Below are 20,373 nucleotides of genomic sequence, written 5' to 3' on the forward strand. Positions count from 1 at the left end.
TCCACCAGTTCAGGGAGCATCAGATCTGTCAAGGGACAATTAGGAGATGCGATGGGGTATCCTTCTCTAGGATGAAGTTCTGGTGGAACCAGGACCACAGTGGCACCATGCAAAGGTTAGGCATAGAGTTTACAGCTGTGGTTACAGCCATGACACTGTGGAGGTGCTGGGTGCTGATCACTTTGGACCAAGGGTAGGATCCCATGTTGTGGGCCAAGAATCTCAGTGTATCCACTCTGTTGGCAGGTAGGTAACTATGGGTTGAAATGGAGTCTGGAAGCACCTTATCCCTACAAACTATCATGTTTGAGAAGAGATAACGCAGAACTTCTCTTCATTTACCTGTAGGCCTAGGGATGTGAGAAGGTCTAAGGCTGTCACAACACTGGTTCAGAGATGATGGAACCGGAAGTGATGAAGAGTCAGTCATCTATGTAAGGAAAAACAACTATTCTCTGTAGTCGCTGGTGTGGTGCTACTACTGCCATGCATTGCATAAGGAGTCTCGGCGCTGTGGCTAGACCAAATGGGAGGATCTTGAACTGGAAGAATCTGTTGCCAAGAGCAAACAGGAGGAAAAGGTGTGAGGTAGGATGGACTGTAATATGAGACTTAGCATTGTGGACAGCCAGTCTCTGCAGTGCAGTAAAGGAAGAATAGAAGAGAGTGTAGTCATTAGGAATTTCCATGTTAGATACAGTGATTGCCATCTCAGAGGTTGAGTACAGGCCAAATACCCCCATCTTTTGGGGGAAGAGTGAAATATTGTGAGGAAAACAACTAAGCTTTTGAGCAGAGGCTAATCTTTCATGGTGATTTCTTTTCTGTTGGCTGGGTGGTGCGAAAAATCCCTGCAAGGGGAATTTTTTCAAACTCAACGGAGTGGCCCCAAGTGATGATTGAAAGTATTTGGGTATTGGTTCTGGTAAGATTCCCACACAGGCAGAAAAGGTCCAAGTCAGCTGGAGAAGAGAGGAACCGATGGTCAGCCCCCCCCATGCAAGCCAAAGATGAAATGCGAACTAGTTGGACTAGTTGAATTTGCCCCAAATGGATTGGCAGTGTTTATTCTAGAAAGGTAATCTTGGTTGAAAGGAGTTATAGGAGACTGGTCCTGAAGTTCTGGTCAAGACTGCATCTGACAGGGACTTTTCTGGCCCCTGGTATTACTAATATGGGTGAGGGAGATTCAACTAGCTGGAGGAGGATTGGGAACTGATTCCCATCTTGCAAGGTTGAGAGACACAGAGAACATTCCAACACTGCTATTCACTGTGGGTGACAAAAAAGAACTGAGCAGCAGGTGGGAACCATGGACCCCCCGTCTAAAACTCTGTTAAGCTCTAAAATGTTCCAAATGACAGTTCTGTGCAGGCACATAACCCATATGTGTGAGTCACAGAGACCACTAAGAAGTAGGGAATAACAGCATGAGAAGAGAAGCTGACCACCCTCTTCTTCCACAAGCACCATAGGACTGGGTGGGGCAGAGAGAAAGAGAAGTCTAGATTGTTGGTCACTAATAAATGGAGTTGACAACTAAGGACAGCGTAAAAAACTAGAAGTGGTTTAACTACTCAAATGCTACTGCAGACTTTTCAATTAAAGTAAGTTTCCTTAGGAAAAAAGAGACAGGCAACATTGAGAAAGTACTGTTAGAATCCAGATCAAAATAATTAGGTCACATCTGGATTGTTGTCAGCAGGCAATAATAAGCTGGATTAGGGCCAATAAACTTACACTGAATTCTGACAATTCTGTCTTGTGGATGGGCAGTTCCTACGTCTAGGAACTGGGTAAATAGCCTCTTCTGAATTGGGTTGCACTCCCCCTGAAAGAACTGGTGTGATGACTGGGTACTCCTTGATCCAATTTTGTCTCTGGAGACCCAGACGGCCTCAGCAGAACATACCGTATTTCTTCGATTGTAAGACGCACACTAATTTCAGTACCACCAACAGAAAAAAAAACCCTAAGACACACCTGCGATTCTAAGACGCACCCCATTTTTAGAGATGTTTATATGGGAAAAAAGTGTGTCTTAGAATCGAAGAAATAGGGTAGTATCTTTGCCCAGCTTTGGCTGTTGCACCAGCTATGGCCATTGTTGGACATGGATAGCTTAGCCACAGCAAGCCATGCTCTGGTAACCTCTCTTTTGGATTATTGTAATGCACTTCATGTGGGGCTGCTCTTGACAACAATCCAGATGTTATAATGGGTGCAAAATGTGGCTGCCAGGATCCTGCTAGGGAGCATATAACATCGATCCTGAAAGGGCTGCATTATTAGCTGCCTAGCTGTTTCTAGGCTGGTATTAACCTACAAATCCCTAATTGACTTGGAACCTATGTCTTTCATGGATCATCTCTTTATGTACCAGCTTGCACAGGCTCTTTTAATTAGGAGGGAGACACATCCTGCTGTCCCAATCCATTAGGTGCTGACATTAGATGAGGCCTTCTCCATGATGATACTCTACTTTGGAATGCCCTCCCACATGAGGTAAGACTGGCACCAAGTTTTCTAACATAGGAGTTTTTCTTGTGGGAAAGGAGGGCCAGGGAACAAAGCTGCTGATTCATTTCTGTGCTTCCTTCTGAGCCCTGTCCTGCTTACTTCCATGTAGACATGCAAAGGTTTTCCAAGCTTAATTGTGAATAGACATGATGCTCATATTTTCTTCTGAGCAGAAATGCAGAGACCTGGTGTTTGGAATGCTATCTGAAAGTGCTGCTGAGTGATTCAGCCCTGCTTACTTCTGAGTAGACATGTCTATGGCCTCACCCACCACTAGAATTTAGCCCCTGAGAATGTCTTTGAAATGGAATGCAGCCTGAGGGCTGAAAAAAGTTCTTCACTCCTGGGTTAAAGGATTCCAAAAATAGAGGAAGAAAGGGATTCATGAGGAGAGAGAGGTGCATGTGCAACACTGCAGCATGCTCCTGCGACAGATTCAAGAAGATAATCTTAACCAAGTTATAGGTACATCCTAAAAAATTGAGGGCTAGTAAGGTATTTTTTTTGACAAACTAAGCATAATGAAATTACAAGAACTTTGCTGAACTGTTTTTAAATTAAGTCATGTACAAACTTTGTTTTTATATTAACTTTAAACTGGTTAATTGTAAGACAATAAACTTACCTTCCACCACGTCCAACCCGTCTACGTGAAAACCCAATGCACCTCTGTGGTACAGTAAGGGTCGTTAAGCAGTATCTATAACGCTCATCTCCTAATGTTCCCCCTTTAGGACTACTCCACGGCCAGTCACCAGTTTGGTCTAAATGAGGCTTGAAAAGAAATATTTGAGAAGAATTTAAAAAATGATACTAATATTAATATCAACATACAATTTTTTTGGTAGAATATCAAGACTTACAGCATAATACTGACAGCCTGCTTTCCTACGGAAAGCAAATGGACCATCAGGATCATTTTCTTCCTCAGCTTCAGAAGAACCAGACAAGACCTTTAAACATTCAGGAGGAGAGAGCAGGTAAGAATAAGGACATAATTCTCTTTCCTCCCCCCAAACCAACTGAAATATGGAAGTCTTACTTGGGAAAGAGGTTCTTCATCGGAGCTGGGGAAGTCATATTGATTCATATCTTTAGCATTAAAGACTGGTAGTGCAGCAGGAGTTGTCTGTTGAGTAGCAGCAGTAGCCGATGAAGGTACAACTTTGGGTTTCTTCTCATATTTTCTTTTGGGTCGTATAGCATCAGCCTTCTCTTGCTGCAAAAAGAAAAAGTAGGTCAATAGTTTTACTACTTAGCCATTAAAAAGTGTCTGCTCAACAGAACCACAATGCAAATGGAATGAACAATATTAAGTTTACTCTACACTTCTATACTCCAATTGTTGAGTAGAATTCTAGGTTTAGACTCTTAAAATTATGGACAAATTTTGAAATATCAACTGAGAAGTGCTAACATGAACTTCGATACTAGCCAAAAAGTAATGCATGAAAAATTGCTTGGGAAGTCAATGTTAGCTTGAATCTATTTCCTGTGCCTCTGTGCACACTTTTTCGGGGGAGGAAGCGATGTCTTTAAAGTTGTACATTACATTAAATAGGAATGTAGCAATATAATGTAATGTTGAATAAAGTGTTCATATTTTCCAAATTACTGTTTTCTACATCTATGCTACAGTTTTACTTGTAAGTGGTTTTGGTTGCCTTGATGCACCATTATGTTGCAATACTATTAGAGACGAAGGGGAGATCCACCAACCCTGATGGACTTGCAAATTACCAACCACAGAGAATGGCAGAAGGGAATACCCACTGTAGAAACCATTATCTTTAAATTCCCTAGACTAAAATTACTAAGGAATTCACATGTTACCAGGTACATTTATAGCAGGTAATCCCCAAAGGGCTTTTTTTTTTAAATCAGCAACCAATTACACACTACACACATATTTAAAAGATGTAGTCACCTTGTTGGCTTTAAATTCCTTCAGTTCCATACTTTCTTGGTGTTTAAACTGAGTGCTATTAGGAACAGGAATAACGGGGATAGCATAGGTAGGCTTCATGGGCTGCCGCTGTGCCATTACCTCAGACATGATCTCTCCATTATAATCGCCTAAATTATATCTGAAAATTAAAGAGGAAAAGTTTGATAATATCACAATTTTAAAATATCTATTACCTTAATATTTATGCCTAATGTCTGTGCAACATTTTATTATACAGTGATTGCAAACCTAATTATAGTATTAACATTTTACTCAAACAGAAATATCCCTATAGAACAATACAAAACACTATGAACTCAAACCAAAGTTCTGAAGGCAAGATTGCAGGGTAGTGATGGCTTTCAATCAGCATCTTAAAAAGTTGGATCTTAAAATATTATTAGTTCAAGTAAAGTAGATTATATTACTGGTTGTCACAATTGTTGCCACAGATTTCTTAATCACATATCATGCAACAAACTGAATTCCTTTTAACAAAGGAAATAATCCATTACAGAAAGCCTCAATTTTTATTTTATTTTATTAAGGTTTGCAATTAACATTGTCCTGATTCCCCTAACATGACAGCCTACTGTGGCTTAATTTATCCACGAGGGCTATTGTGTTGTGCTGGGGGCCTGCAGGTGCCCTTTGATTGACATTTTTTGTAAATCGCCCAGACAGCTTTGGCTATGGGGTGGTATATAAATGTAATAAAAAAATAAATAAACAAATAATATCTGCAAGCAACTGGCTTGCTGTGTCATGTGAACTCAAGCGGCAAGGATTGTTTGAGGGTTGAATAACCATAGCTTGTTTTAGGGCTATTTGAGGGTTGTCTAACCCTCAAACCTTTCCTGCTGCCTGGGTTTCCACAACATGACAAGTCAGAGCAAGCTGGGCACCCTTTGACACTCAGCACAACACAACTGCCACTATGGGTAAATTAAGCCATGGTGGGCTCTTGGGTTGTGTGATCCAGGTCATTATGTAAGACAGTTACTGAAACATACCTGTCCTAGTCCATTCTTTCCCACAATCCTGCCATCCTTTCAGCCTCCCTTCCATAAACACATTTTAAAGAAGTGTTTCCCTTCAATCTGCATGTAACTCTAGATACTTCAGACTTGCAAAAAGGCATGCTTTATAGTAAGCTACCTTATACTAGGTGAGACTCTTTGTCCATCTAGCCTAGTACTATCTGTTCTAACCGGCAGCAGCTCTCAAGAATCCCAGACAGGAATCTTTCCTAGCTCTACCTAGAGATGCCGGGGGTGGGGGTGGGGGTGGGTTAAACCTGGCATTTTCAGTAACAGCCAAACTCTGAATAGCTTTTTTTTTTTTTACATTTTCCACCCAGTTATACACTTGTCAATTATATCAAACAGAATGCACGTGATGGGACTATGTTTTCTTTACCCATCCCTGCAGATGTCTCACTGTGGCTGTATGTCACGAATGCTAAACCCAAACTCCTAATGCTACGAAGTTTATTGTTATAAGAGCTTGTTATGAGGAAATCTCATAATTTTGACTGGATGAAAAAAGAAATGCCATTGTCTTTGAGCATTGTACTCACTTGAGATTGTGACCAACATATTTAACATATTTTTTATTTTAAGAATACTACCTTTGGAAGCAAAGCCTCAGACAGTTCACAAAGCCACATTTTAAAATAATACCATATAAAATACAATTAGTTAAACAGCAGCCTAAAATATTTAAACAGCAGTAAAGTTTCAAATTTACAAAATAAACTAGACATAAAACGAAAACATCCTATCTTTTGTGCCCTCCAACTTAACAGATCTTACTGGCGGGCAAGTGAACAGGGCTTTCATGGCTGAACGTAGGGCCCAGGCAGGTTCATATAGCTGCAAGCAATCTTTCAAATTACCTTTAAACCCCTAAATGGCTTGGGATCAGGTTATCATCAGCACTTTAAATTGGGCCTGGAAATGCACTGGCAACCAATGCAGCTTGTACACAATCCATGTTATATGCTCTGACTGCCTCGCCCCCACAAAAAAACAAAAACAGCAGCTGTATTCTGCACCAGCGGAAGCTTCCAAACCATGTTTAAGGCAGTCCTACATAGAACATGTTACTGTAGTCTAATCTAGATGCAACCAGGGCATGGATGACCTAGCATCGTCTGCTTTCTCTAGATAGACACAGCTGATAAATCAGCCAAAGCCAAAAAAAGGAACCCCTGAAAGCAAATACCAACTGTCTTTCCACAGATATTCCTGAATCCAAGAGAACCCCCAAGCTGCACACTTGGTCCTTCAGTAATACAACCCCATCCAGCATCTGTCTCATGCTTCTACCCATATCAAGCTTCCCCACCGCTGTACGTCTGTCATCTGTATTAAACCTCAGTTTATTTGCCTTCATCCAACTCAAAAGTGCCTCCAGACACCTGTTCAAGGTTTCCACAGCCTCCCTGGGACTATAAGAAGGAGGACTCTTTAACCCAAACCTCTGGATGATATCTCTCAATGGCTTCATGCAGATAAGAAACACCTCAAAGGTCAATGAGGCTAGTACAGATCTTCCAGCACCACCTTCTGGGCATGTCCCACCGTCCTATCTCACCTAGGCATCCCAGAAGAATACCATGGTTGATGGTATCAAAGGCAACACTGAGAGTCAAGGGAACTAACGGGGTTACAAACCTCCTGTCCATCCCGCAGTGTAAGTCATCTAATAAACAAGGTTATTTCTGTCCCAAAACCAGGCTGGAACCCAGATTGGAATGGATCCAAGTAACTGGTATCCTCCAAGACTACCTGGAGTTGAGAAGCTACCAACTTTTACAGTATCTTACTCAAGGGTGGTATATTAGATTCTGGATGATAATTATCTAGAATCAAAGGATCTGAAATTGTGTTCATTTTTAAAGAAGGGTTTAATCACTGTCTCCTAAAGTGGAGTGGGAATCACATCCTCCTTCACAAAAGTATTAACTACTTCTGAGGTCCAGATAGTAAGTCCAGTCCTGGCAGATTTTAATATCCAGGAAGATCATAGATCTGAAGAGCAGATGGTGGGTCCCAAAGCACCAAATCATTTCCCCACATCATCAGGCTGCACAAGCTGAAACCTATCCAAAAGAACATGACAAGACTGAACACTGGCTCCAACTGTCAAAGCAAAGGCTTCTAAATCAGAACAAACACAAGTGATTTTGTCAGCAAAACGTAATGCAAATTACTAGTTACACTGAACCTTTGAGGGTTCCATCTGACCTTCAGATTCTACAGAGTAGGGTTTTCACCACTCAAAAATGCTCCACCAGCTGACATTGTGTAAACACAATGGCAATAGAAAAGATTTCTTTGCCATCGTCACTGCAACAGAGTAATCCCTTAGGTGGCTTCACCCCTTTCCAAGCAGAGAACAGGCCTTGGCAGAACACCCATCTAAAACTACAGGAAACTCCCAAAGAGCCCTCAGTAAACCATTCAGATCCATCAACTTTATTTTTTTTTGGGGGGGGGACAATTAAAATTGTCCACCACACCTACAAGGGCTAAGAACACCCAATAAGTCAAACTTGATCAGATAGTGATTTGTCCAAGACACAGGTATTTCAAACTCCCCCATCCACAGAGCATTGTCCCCTAAGTCAGTACAGAAAACCAAGTCTAATGTATCTGTTAGGCTACATCATCCTTTCTCATCCTGGTACTCTCCAGATGTTTTGGACCATAACTCCCATCTCCACTAACAACTGGCCATATTGTCTGGGACTGATCGGAATTATAGTCCAAACCATCCAGAGGATGTCAGGCTGGTCCAGCTCCATGGCTGTCAGGGTCGACATGAAATCCAGAGCCAACTCAGACAAGGAAGATTTAGCATGTATGATGGAATCTACAAGTCTTGGGAGTCTCCATTGCCACCTCCATCAGTCTCCATTCAGGGAGTCACCAACAGAATTCGTGTCCTGTCTCGAGGCCCAATACGAGGTACAGACATTCAAAACTGGTTGACTATTAGATAGGGGATCTGACCAGAGAGGTAATCTTTATAGACCAGGAAGACAGCTTGGTGGTGTGTTCAATAACTTGGTGGACATTTGGGGGCGGGGCGGGCTGACAGCTCCTCCTTCCCCCAAACACGTTCCAGTTATATATGTCAGGTTGGCATGTTTATCCTCAATTAGGTCACATTGTTATCACCTGGCATAATGGCCAAGCTGGCATTTACTAGCAGCAATTTAAGTCCAATTATTTATTTTATTAAAACATTTGTATCTCGCCCTATTATCACTGGGATCTCAGGGCAGCGTACAGATAAAATCAGAACAATGGGATTGCAGTTAAACTACAAGAGTTATCGAGGCAGGGATATGAACTGGAAGTAGAGCTCCGGCTATTGGGCGGTATAGAAATGTAATAAATAAATAAATAAATAAATAAATAAATATCTGATTCGCCAGGAACATGCTCTTCAATATATTACCGCTCTCAGCTGAGACAGAAATAGCAATGGTTGTCATTGTTTTGACAAGAGAGCAGCCTTCAGCCAAGGATTTTTTTTAACTCCCAAGTCCCTCCCACAAGCACAGTGATTGGTAAATGATTCCCAGTGATTATTAGGTAGACCTATCAGTCACTCAATTCCTCTCCCCCCCGCCCCCCCCCCCCCCCAGCAACCTGGTCTCTCCTTGGCATTTTCTAGATATGGAAAAGCAAAAGCAAAGTGACATTTGGGCTGTTTTGACTTTTCAGCCTTCTGAAGCACTGAATCATATATGAAGCTTTGGGACAGTCCAGCCTCAGGCTCTTTGGAGGAAATCCTGCTTAGCCTCTGCACCTCCGAATCTCTGCAAAGCAGCCCTATCCCTAACTGGAAATGATGTATATTCACCACTGTAAAGATTACTATTAATATGGAATATGTTAAAAAAAAACCCTCTGCACTTGAAGTGGCATTCCATATTGAGTAAGCTGGCTACTATGATATAGCATTAGCAACCTCACTATATTAGTTAGATGCAAAGGTACCCTTCTATATATATCAGTGCACATATGAAGGATGTTATTTCTACACTTTGAATTAACAGCAACATTAATAATAATTTAAAAAACCAAGAGTCCTCCAAAATTCTAGTATTCTTTACCTCTTTTCCATAATTTCCAGTGTTAAATGCAGTAACTCCCTCTTGCTTTTTTCTCTTCTCTTTATCATCTCTAGAATTGTTACTGCACGACTCAAATCCCGCCGCAGTTTAAGCATCTTTTCATAAGAAGCTTCATCATTCTTTCGATTCTGCAAAATGAATACAAACATAAACATACAAACCAAACATTTCCATTCATATACAATTCTTAATTAAATCTAGTGGATCTGAACACTGTTCATGACCCTTATTTCTTTTGCAGTGGCAAAGTCTAAATAACCTACATGTGCAAAGATTTTATGCAAGATATAGATACTGGTTTGATCTTCTTGCAGTCCACGGCACTCTCAGAATTTTCCTCCAACACCACAGTTCAAAAGCATCTATCTTCCTTCGCTCAGCCTTCCTTATGGTCTGGCTGTGAGAGCTGGACCATAAGGAAGGCTAAGCGAAGGAAGATAGATGCTTTTGAACTGTGGTGTTGGAGGAAAATTCTGAGAGTGCCGTGGACTGCAAGAAGATCAAACCAGTCCATACTCCAGGAAATAAAGCCAGACTGCTCACTTGAGGGAATGGTATTAAAGGCAAAACTGAAGTACTTTGGCCACATAATGAGAAGACAGGATACCCTGGAGAAGAGGCTGATGCTAGGGAAAGTGGAAGGCAAAAGGAAGAGGGGCCGACCAAGGACAAGATGGATGGATGATATTCTGGAGGTGACAGACTTGACCTTGGGGAAGCTGGGGGTGGCGACAGCCGACAGAAAGCTCTGGCGTGGGCTGGTCCATGAAGTCACGAAGAGTCGGAAACGACTGAACGAATAAAAAACAACATAGATACTTACTTTTCGAGTCTGCATCTTTTCTGTTCGCCTTCTAAATGCAACGTAAGGATCATTTGTGCTGGAACCATCACGCTTCTCCTGTTTCACTGCTGGGATAAGAGATGGACCACGACAGTTTTTCCTCTTTTTAATCCAGTACTCATATACTTCTCTAATCAGTTCATCGTCTTCCTTCAAGAGTAGCTTGGCCTCCTGCAGGCTGACAGGCTAAAGGTAAAACCCAGATATGTCACTTTTGTACATTTATTTCTTATAATATTTTCAAATATTTGATACAATGCTGTACCTGCTGACCACTGCCTTTTTCCAGTCGATCTATCATTTCTTCAAATTGCAAAGGAGAAATATCAATTTTTTTCTTCAGCTTATTCACAAAAGCCTCATCTTCTGAATCCAAGTCATAATCTGGCTGCTCAGCATCCAAACTAAAAGCTGAAGAGAAAACGTTTATTTATGCTTTGTTTTTCAGGTGTTCTGGGCAAAAAGGGATAATACAAGGGCAGAAGACAATTCAGACATTGTGCAAAAACTGCTTTGAGTGGATTAGTTCAGCTTAAATAATGAGTATTTTACAGAGGCCCATGTTAATACATGCAGCTTAATAAACTGTTCAACTTTAAATACATACTTAATGGATAATTATATTTTTCTGTAATTTAGAATACTAACATAAAATGTGTATTTCTTACTGTTTCCGGAGAATGCTGACTTAAGAAAATGGGCCGTGTGTGCAGGACCCAGATAAGCAACTTAATTTTAGTTGGAGCTATATTATCAATTTCAATAAAAGCTCGAGTCCAGTAACATGAGTCTTCACTCACTGAATCAATTCTGCACTGGTTAACCCCATCATCTTAAGTATGAACGGGACCAGAGGCTTTGGCAGAGCCCTTGCATTATTATGATTTATGAACTTTAGCCACTTATCCCAGACAGAGGCAATGGCAGTAAGCAGCTGTGGTACATAAGGGAAGAAATAAGCCTCTTGCATTTATACTGGAGGAAAAAAATAAGGTTACAGTGTATTGAGTGTCATGCTAGGACTAAACTGGGAAATTCCCAGGCCACCAGTTGCCTGCCCCTATGCTGGCAAAAGCTCCCTAATTTAGGGCACTTGTGTGGGTGGGGAGTGGGGAGACACACAATCCCAGAAGACAAATCCAGTCTGTTAACTGTAGTTGAAAAAGCCACAGGTGGCCAACAGTTTGACTCTTAAGATGACCAAGCAACAACAACACATAGAAAAACATGCTAAGGTTCCTTAGAGACTAACTGGTTTGTACTGGCATGATAAACACATTCTAGAAACGAATGCAGTTTTTAACAGACTTACAAATACCACCCAAATACAAGGTTAAGATTTACAGATTCAATGGCCATCTCCCTGCCCCCGAAGAAACCCCACAAACAAAGAGATCATGTTCCAGTGAAGCCTAGAAAGTTATTCCTACAGAAAAGCACATACAAGAAAACCATTAAGTGCACAATCCTATGCATGTTTAGACACATGCATAGGATTATGCCCCAATAGACTTTGTGTAGGATCCAAACATGCCCTTGTGTGGGTGGTCTGGTCTGATGTAGCACTACTGCAAGAAAGCCCTGAAACAAATTGAAACACTTGTTTCTGAAAAGGGGTGTGACCTGATCATCCTAAATATACTAGATATAAACACACCCAATAAATGACATGCAAAAAAAAGAATGTTCCTAGCCATGCCTAATAGGACATAAACACAAGTACCATAATGCCATTATATAAATCACTCTCTCTCCAATCTTACCTAGCAAGAAGAGATCATAAAGCAGTATTCCCAAACAGGTTTCCTCCAGATGTTTTGGACTACAACTCTCATGAGCCCCAGCCAGGATAGCTAATGGTCAGTGATGATGGGTTTTATAGTCCAAAACATCTCCCACCAGAGAACATACTTCCTCCCTAATAGATTCAAGCCATAGCTTTCTGTGCTTGCTGTGATTTCTGAACAGTCAAAGGAAGCCTCACATAGAACAATCAACAGCAATTAATCCTAGTCTTCATACTTTAGGAAGGGATGCAGCCAGCATGAGATGCACTGAAAACAAAGCCCTGACCAAAAGCGCACACACATGCAAGATTTCCTGCCCCCACCCTGCTATCATCCACATGCAAGATTCTTTACCCTGCCCCCATCATCCAAATCATCATAGCCTTTTTGGTGCACCCAAAACCAAACAGTAAATGAAGAATAGAGGTGACACTTCACCCTAATCTATGGATTATCGCTCAACAATTCCATAGATGATGTTAACTAGGAAAATATGCATACTCCCATAGGAAACTTCCCACGGGATAGAATATATCTCCAATGACCAGATATGATAGCTATGTCTGGTGAACTTTTTTTAAAAAACAAGTATGTCACTGAAGTGAGTTTACAAAAAAAATCAGGAAATGTTGTAAAAGAAAGTGCTGCAGGAAAACCTGAAGGAGGCAACAAAGGTTCATGTGGAGTTCATATATTCAATTTTTTGGAGTGTTGCTAGATTTTATTATGCAAGATTGCATGTTAAAAAGGTAGAGTATTTACACTGTTTTGAGCCCACTATTTTTTCTTAGATCTTTAGATCTATAACAGATTTTAAATCAGTTTACAAAAAGTATCCAAATAAAAACAAAAAGCTAAAAAGGCAAACAAAGCAACAGTAGATTTTGAATTATTTTACAAGTTATCCTTTGTATTTAAATAGATTCACACACAAAAAGACAGATGCTCCCGCTGTAATAAGCCAGTTAGCTTCTAAGATGCCACAGCACTGTCGTCTTGCTGCTACCACATAACACAGTTACTTTTCTGAAATGCAGAAATAAGGATGATACTACCTAAGAAATCCAACCAAGAGCGATTTGAAAAGTTTAGACATTCAGTTATAAAGATATACTCACGCTGTATGTGAATAAGCTGCTTTGGCATCTTAAATTCTCCAGGATATATGGATTCATAATAAGCAATGTTACTTTCTGCTTCTGGGACCGGTATGACCATATTATCCCTCTTCTCTCCATATACCTGCTGTGCTGAAATGGCCCGCTGAAGATGGTGTTCCTAGAATTCAAAGTAAATGAGGTTGAAAATTGAAATATACACTCTACTCATAATTAAATTAATACAAGGGCCAGGGAGATGAAAAATTGCAGAAATATTACAGTTGCTTCAAAGTTATGTTATTACCTACATTTGGTGGAGGTTATACAGATTCTTGCTCTACATTGGAGAGATTAGAATCATTCTTATTGATTACATTTTGCTAATTACTTAGAAACTGCAAAAAGCAAGTCAAATCCATCATAAATCATATTGCAAGATAAAACTAGACATTTTACTGACAGGTTAATTGAGTCCTTTAGTATTATCGTTATTGTTTTACAATTCCATTAGCTGACTCAAGTGTTTCAGAAGAGTCCTTCTAGGGACATATTGGGTCTGTTTACAGGTCATGTTAATCCATGGTTTATAAGGCACACAGAGCTTATTTTGCAAATAGCCTGCTATGCCCCAACAGACGATCTGACAAATAAGCAACAAGGCGTAATTTATTTCCTTCCCCCTCTTCTCCCCATATGCCTCCCGCCTGGCTAGGTAGGTATCCCAGCTTCCTTTGCAGTGCAAACCATATCCAGCTACCTGTCGCCCTGCCACTATGTTAACAGCCTGGTCCAATTCAGGTTAGGGTTTCTCCTTCTGCCTCTGCCAGTTCCCCCCATTCTTAATCCCATGTCAATGCTTACCCACTGCCCCATATGCTTCCCTTCCCGCTCCTATCCCCACTTCCCCACTCCTTATTCCTTACCCACTGCCCAAATTTCTAAGGCTTTGACGGCTCCCTCCTCACCAGCAGCAAACCAAAGCAGCTTATTTGGCTTGCTTAATTCTGCTATGAATCTATTTATTTATTTATTTATTACATTTCTATACCGCCCAATAGCCAGAGCTCTCTGGACGGTTCACAAAAATGACTCACCTAATGGCTCATCTACACAAAGCAGGATATTCCATTATGAAAGCGATATATAAAAGGCAGGAGCCACACCAAGCAGGATATTCCACTATGAAAGCAGTATGAAAGTGGTCTATGGTATGTGTCAATAGGCCCCAATAGTTGTCAGTGCATTTCAATACCACTATAAAGCAGCAGTGTGGCTCCTGCCTTTTATATACCACTTTCATACCGCTTTCATATGGAATATCCTGCTTGGTGTAGTTCAGCACTAAGATACTATTTGGTATCAGGTCTGGGCAGGGGATGAGGTTGGATGGCTAGCTTGGGGTGGTGGTGGATGACTAGGTTTTGGATTGATGGTAGTGGTGAAAAGTTGGGTGGTGAATGGGTTAGAGTGCTGGCAGTAGCACAATCTGTTGCTAGGCAGATCTTGGTCATAGAGATCGCTTGAGAGGAACAGAACGGCAGTGGCAGCATTTTTGCTGCTGTTGCTATGTGACCTTGTAGGCAATTACTGCAACCCACGTTGGTGTGACAGATGACAGCTAACGGACCATAGGTAAAGTAGCCCTTACTGCAGACTGTGGTTTCTCAGCATGGGTTTGGGGGGTAAATAAAACACCCACTGGACAATGAGCTCACAAACAACATGCTAAGCCATTATGGGTTACTCCGGAAAATAAACCATCATTGGATAGCATGTCGTGCGAACTGAGTTGGTGAGGTTCACATGTAATGCCAATTCAATGGGCTGCTTAGCCCATGACTTGGTGGAGCTGCACTGGAGTGAGTGGGCTGCATTGTTTCTGCTTTGCATTTGCTTTCATCATCAACCCAAGAAACAACCCAGAGTTTTAATCCAGCAACAAACCGTAGGGTTAGAACTCAGGTTTGTTTGTTTCACAACAGCCCAGACTTCCAGGTTTGCATGTCACTTCAAACAAACCTGGAACAGAATTCCTTGGTTGTTTATGAAAACAAATTCAAAGTGGAAGTGGCGAGTGGGTTGGAGGCAACACATATACTCAATGCTGCCCAGTGCCAATAACTCATGGTTTAAACAACCACGCTTCATCATTGTATCATTTTGTTAACACTAGCTGTACCTGGCATAACATACGCCGTTGTAGCATATCTTTAATTAATTAAATTAATTAAATATCATCGCGGGGGCGGGGGCTGCTTGGAGGCCGATACAGCGCCGTCTGGCAGACCTGGGGGGCAGGGAGGTCGGGGGAGCAGGTGTCCCCCTCTCCCCGGGGTTCCTGTCAGCCTTGGGCCGCCCAGCTCACATGAGATTAGGCTGGGGCCTGGGCTTGCAGCAAGTAAACTGCCTCCCACCCGGCTACCAAGGGCCCCAGCCGTGCCTCGCTCATGCTCTGGACCGTGGCACTGCCCCCTTCATGGGGGAGGGGGAGCGAAGAGGCAGAAAGGGGGGTAGAATTACAGTACAACGCTGGGTACAGCTAGTAATAATAAATACGCAACACAATCTTAAGTGATTAGCCCCAGACTGCAGAACCTCAAACGGCAGGTTGAGGGACAGGTCACAGATTTTCATTGTTCCCTCACATAAAATATTTTCTTCATGCAGTATTTAAATTATTTCATTTTGTTGTGTTTATATGCTACCTTTCCTCCAAGAAGCTCAAGGCAGCATTCTCTCTCCCCCCCTCCAACAACAACCTTATGAGGTAGATTGGGCAGAGAGACAGCAAGCAGCCCAAGGTCACCCTATGCACTTCATGGATGGGTGGGAATGTGAACGTGGACTTTTCTCCAACCCTAGCTTAGCACTCTAATCTCACCACTACACTGGCTGTCAGTTTACGTTAGACCTCACTCTGTGATGCGCTAGATGACTGCACCGTGGGAGAATTAGGGCTCAGCACTTTGGAGAGGTCTTTTAGAGTTATGTCTGAAACCCAAAACTGATTCACAGCCCCACTGAAATAGGAGCCACCAGCCTCCATTGGTAGAGGGAAGGGGTAGCAGAAGGCTTTGGTGGTGCTTTTGGTTTTTATTAACTCCCTTCTCAGCATTTTTAACCCCGTGCCCCCAACAGGCAAAAAGGCTCCAAGAACGACTTACAAAAATTAAACCATGGGACAGTCTCTGCCCTCAGACTTCCAATAGAACAGACAGGCAACAAAAGGAAAAAGGATTGGGAGTGAAGATGAAAAAAGCAAAACGCAAGCACCTGTGCTTATAGGTGTTGTCCCCCAACAGGGATGGACTAAACAAACATAAGAATACAACCACCTCAGGCCGACTGGGCAAAGGCGTTCCCTCAGGGAACAGAAGCCACTACTTCCCCGCCGTCTTCATCCTTCTGCTCCCTTCTCAGAAGGGCCATTGGCGGATGATGGGCTGCCTTTTCCCCTCCCTCTCAAGCTCCTCCGCCTCAGCGTCCGTCTGCCTGCGCGCTTCCCAGCCAACAGCAGGCAGCTAGGGTGCGAGAGGCATGTGCCCGAGCCCGGTGTGGGTTTGAAAGGCGGCGGCAGGCAGAGGCCGAGCGCCGTTGTCTTTATGTGTGTGTGGGATATGTGGTAAGGAAGGCCAGAATGTGGTGAGCGGGCGATGGAGGGCAGCCCAAGTGAGGGAGTGACACGGGTGGGAGAGGGCGACTCGCCCTGCCCACCCGGGCGGGCTGGAGAGCCACTCCCAGCTCAAGTGCAAAGAGGGCGGGAAAAGAGCACACGATGCGGGGGGGGGGTGAGGGTGAGGGAGGGTGTTGTTGTTTTTTCCCCTGCCTCAGCTCAGTCGCTGATTGGCCGCTGGGTCTTAGAATCCCAACCGTCATCCCTTCCTCCCACCACTCCCCACCTGCGTTTGAGTTGCTGAGCTGTAACAGTGGGGTGGGTGGGGCCGCGGTTGCTTAGCAACACTGGAATCTTCATGGAAACATACCTGCATATCCAAGCGTTTTATATATATAGAAGATTTTTGTTAACTCTTTTCTTTCCCCCAGCCCCTACTCTCTAGAGCAAAACTGATCTACCACTCCACTCAAAAAACCATAACTAAGTGAAATGTCAGCAATCATGTTTATTGGTTAAGGGGAAATCTGTTCCACAGAAGGAAGGGAGGGGATATTCTCAAGGATGGATCCTAATTTCTTGTGACTTGTATGGAGCAAGTGCTCGAGTTCTGTTCCCAATTCTTCAAGCCATGCTTTAGAGCAGTGGTCGGGAAGAAGTAGCCCTCCAGCTGTTGTTGGACTTCAACTCCCATCAGCTCCAGCCAGCACAGCCAATGGTCAGAGGTGATGCGAGGTGGAGTCCAACACCACCTGGATGGTTGCAGTTTGCCTACCCCTGCTCATATCTGAAACATTCCACAACTGCCTCCCTTCCCTTTCAACATTTGTTATAACCATAGTTTTTCATGATGTCTGAACTGGAAAACTAATTTAAATCTATTTATTTAAAACTATTTATATACCATTATTCACAACATTTATCACAGGACCAATTTACACTGCAATTAAAACTAATTAAAATATACAATAAACCAATTAAAATAGCAATTACAACAGTTCCAGCGTTTTGAAATATAGCACCCTCCTAATATGACTGTAAAATACAAACCATTAAAATGCCCGAGACAATAAAATATCTTTACAATGCCTAAAAGATAATAAAGTGGGAGCCAGGCTAGCCTCCTTTAGGAGAAAGTTCCACAATTGGGTGTCACAAATAAGAAATTGTTGCCACCTGCTTAATCTTTGATAGTTGTGGCACTCTAAGAAGAAAAATCTAAGCACTCAGGCAAATCAATATGGGAGAAGGCAGTTCTTCAGGTATCTGGCTCCCAGGTAGTGAAGGACTTTAAACGTCAAAACTAGCTCAGAAGCAAACTGGCAACCAATATTTTTGTTGTTTATTCGTTCAGTCGTTTCCAACTCTTCGTGACTTCATGGACCAGCCCACACCAGAGCTTTCTGTCGGCCGTTGCCACCCCTAGCTCCCCCAAGGTCAAGTCTGTCACCTCCAGAATATCATCCATCCATCTTGCCCTTGGTCGGCCCCTCTTCCTTTTGCCTTCCACTTTACTTTTCTTAAAATTGGCAATATCATCCCAGCAACCTATTCTACTCAAAATCCTGGCTGCTATATTTTGAACTAACTGCAGCTTATAAACAATCTTTAATGTCAGCCCCAGGTACAATACTTTACAGCAGTCTAAAGTGGAGTAACAGTAGCCAAGAATTACCTCCAAAGTTTGATTTTAAAAAGGAGTTGTAAAATACGGTTAGCAGCAACCTAGACTCCATAACAACTATGGTCAGACAAACCAAGAAAAGTAGAACATCTCTGAAGGAGAGGGGAGCCTCTATCATTTACCTAATACTCCAAACGATGTGGACTGGGCTACTATTGTATTTGTTCAGCTCCAAATATTAACTTCTAAACCAACTGTAACATGATAAAATGGTCACTGAGTTCCTTTTGTACTTTTTCCTTCACTTCTGATGCTATACTATCTAGTTGCCACCACTCCAATCTGGTAATCACACATACCGCTATCACTCCAACCTTGCAATGAAATATCAATCTTCTTCATGTGGAGTAGTTTATGAAGCTGCCAAGAAACTGTGGTACAACTTTTTCAGAACATTTGGAATATACTTCTTCCAAACCATTCCAACATCTCACATTCTATTTTCTGATGCATTTGAGATTAATTCTTAAGGAACACATGTTTAAACCTCTGCAGTGAGCATACTGTCAGAAGTTAGGCAGGCATGGCTATTTTAGACATGCTCTTAAAGTTACACATTAAGAAATTTTTCTAACTTTATTAACAGAAGTCCGCTTTTAATCAATTATCTTATTCACTTCAGATAATTCATAAATTGCCATTTATGGCAGTTAGACTTTGGCAAAACAGAAAAGATTGTCTAAGCACAGCCAGCAGTTGCTCAAAGTTTATACCACTACTTTACGTTATTAGAATAAAATGTATATTTGTAAATGAAGTACTATTCACTACTTTGGAAATCACGACTGTGATTAAGACTTGCATGGAGAATCATTGCATTCTACTGGTGCTAACCGTCTGAAGTATAACCCTAAACACACTTTGGACCAATTCATAATTTACATTTAGTAGTACAATACAGATACCCAAATACAATACACACCTCTGATCAAGCATGAAGGTTATTCAAGGAACATGTGACAAATTTTACACATGAAGAACTAAGGCACTGGGAAAAGCTGGGAATTATAGGACTTTTTTTCTATTTTAACATGCCTAGGAATACACCCTCAATTAGTGATCGGGAAAGAATTGGATCTGTTTGTAAATATTCTAAAGGGAGAAGCAAGAACAAATCATCAAAGCATTTAAAAATATATTGTTAGGCCTTGACACACACATTAGTGCTTCAGACTAAACCCAACTTGATGCTATGCTGTTCTGGAGAGCAGCAAGCAATTCTTTGTTATTGGACATTTTATAAATTTATAAATACTTTAGAGTAAAAGTTAAAATCAAACTCTTCTGGTTCTTTATAGACCTTTCCACTCTTCCATGAACTCACAATACATACAGTCTGAAGCATTACTTGCACTTACACAATAAAAACTACTAAAAAAACCCTAGCAGCACGCTTACACACAAGAAAACATTTAAGAAGGGCCAAAAAAAGAGAAGGGAACAGGTAATGCCTATGTAGTTTAACCCTTCACGAAGAGGTCACAAATATTTTGCCAGGCCTCAAGTTTATATTTAATTATTGTCTTTTAAATGTCCATTAACTGCAAAATATTCTATTTCTTCAGCCCAAAAGTTAGAGAGGTTTTTTTTTTTTACTACCAGAAAGGCTCTAGCTTTCAGGACTCTTGACTGGTAAGTGCTTATGTTTCAGACAGGAAACCAAGTACAATGTGTATAGAGGCCATGCTCAAACCATGGTTGCCATATTTAATACTATCTAAACAG

The 20,373-nt window shown here is 41.7% G+C and overlaps 1 protein-coding gene across 5 annotated transcripts in view; it reads right to left on the reverse strand.

Moving 5' to 3' along the window:
• The window catches only part of EPC1 (enhancer of polycomb homolog 1), a 69,543-nt gene that overhangs the window by 20,231 nt on the left and 28,939 nt on the right, over positions 1-20,373 (reverse strand). For all 5 annotated transcript variants that reach the window (XM_063125467.1, XM_063125473.1, XM_063125460.1 and 2 more), the window contains 8 exons: positions 13,370-13,529; positions 10,730-10,875; positions 10,444-10,650; positions 9,600-9,748; positions 4,448-4,607; positions 3,563-3,739; positions 3,384-3,473; positions 3,146-3,294 (listed from right to left, as the gene is read on the reverse strand). In XM_063125467.1, the coding sequence (XP_062981537.1) occupies positions 3,146-3,294; positions 3,384-3,473; positions 3,563-3,739; positions 4,448-4,607; positions 9,600-9,748; positions 10,444-10,650; positions 10,730-10,875; positions 13,370-13,469 (1,178 nt within the window). In that variant the 5' untranslated portion in view covers positions 13,470-13,529. The remainder of the gene's footprint in view (positions 1-3,145; positions 3,295-3,383; positions 3,474-3,562; positions 3,740-4,447; positions 4,608-9,599; positions 9,749-10,443; positions 10,651-10,729; positions 10,876-13,369; positions 13,530-20,373) is intronic.

The sequence above is a fragment of the Elgaria multicarinata genome, chromosome 1 (genome assembly GCF_023053635.1).
Source record: "Elgaria multicarinata webbii isolate HBS135686 ecotype San Diego chromosome 1, rElgMul1.1.pri, whole genome shotgun sequence".
Taxonomy (NCBI): Eukaryota; Metazoa; Chordata; class Lepidosauria; order Squamata; family Anguidae; genus Elgaria; species Elgaria multicarinata.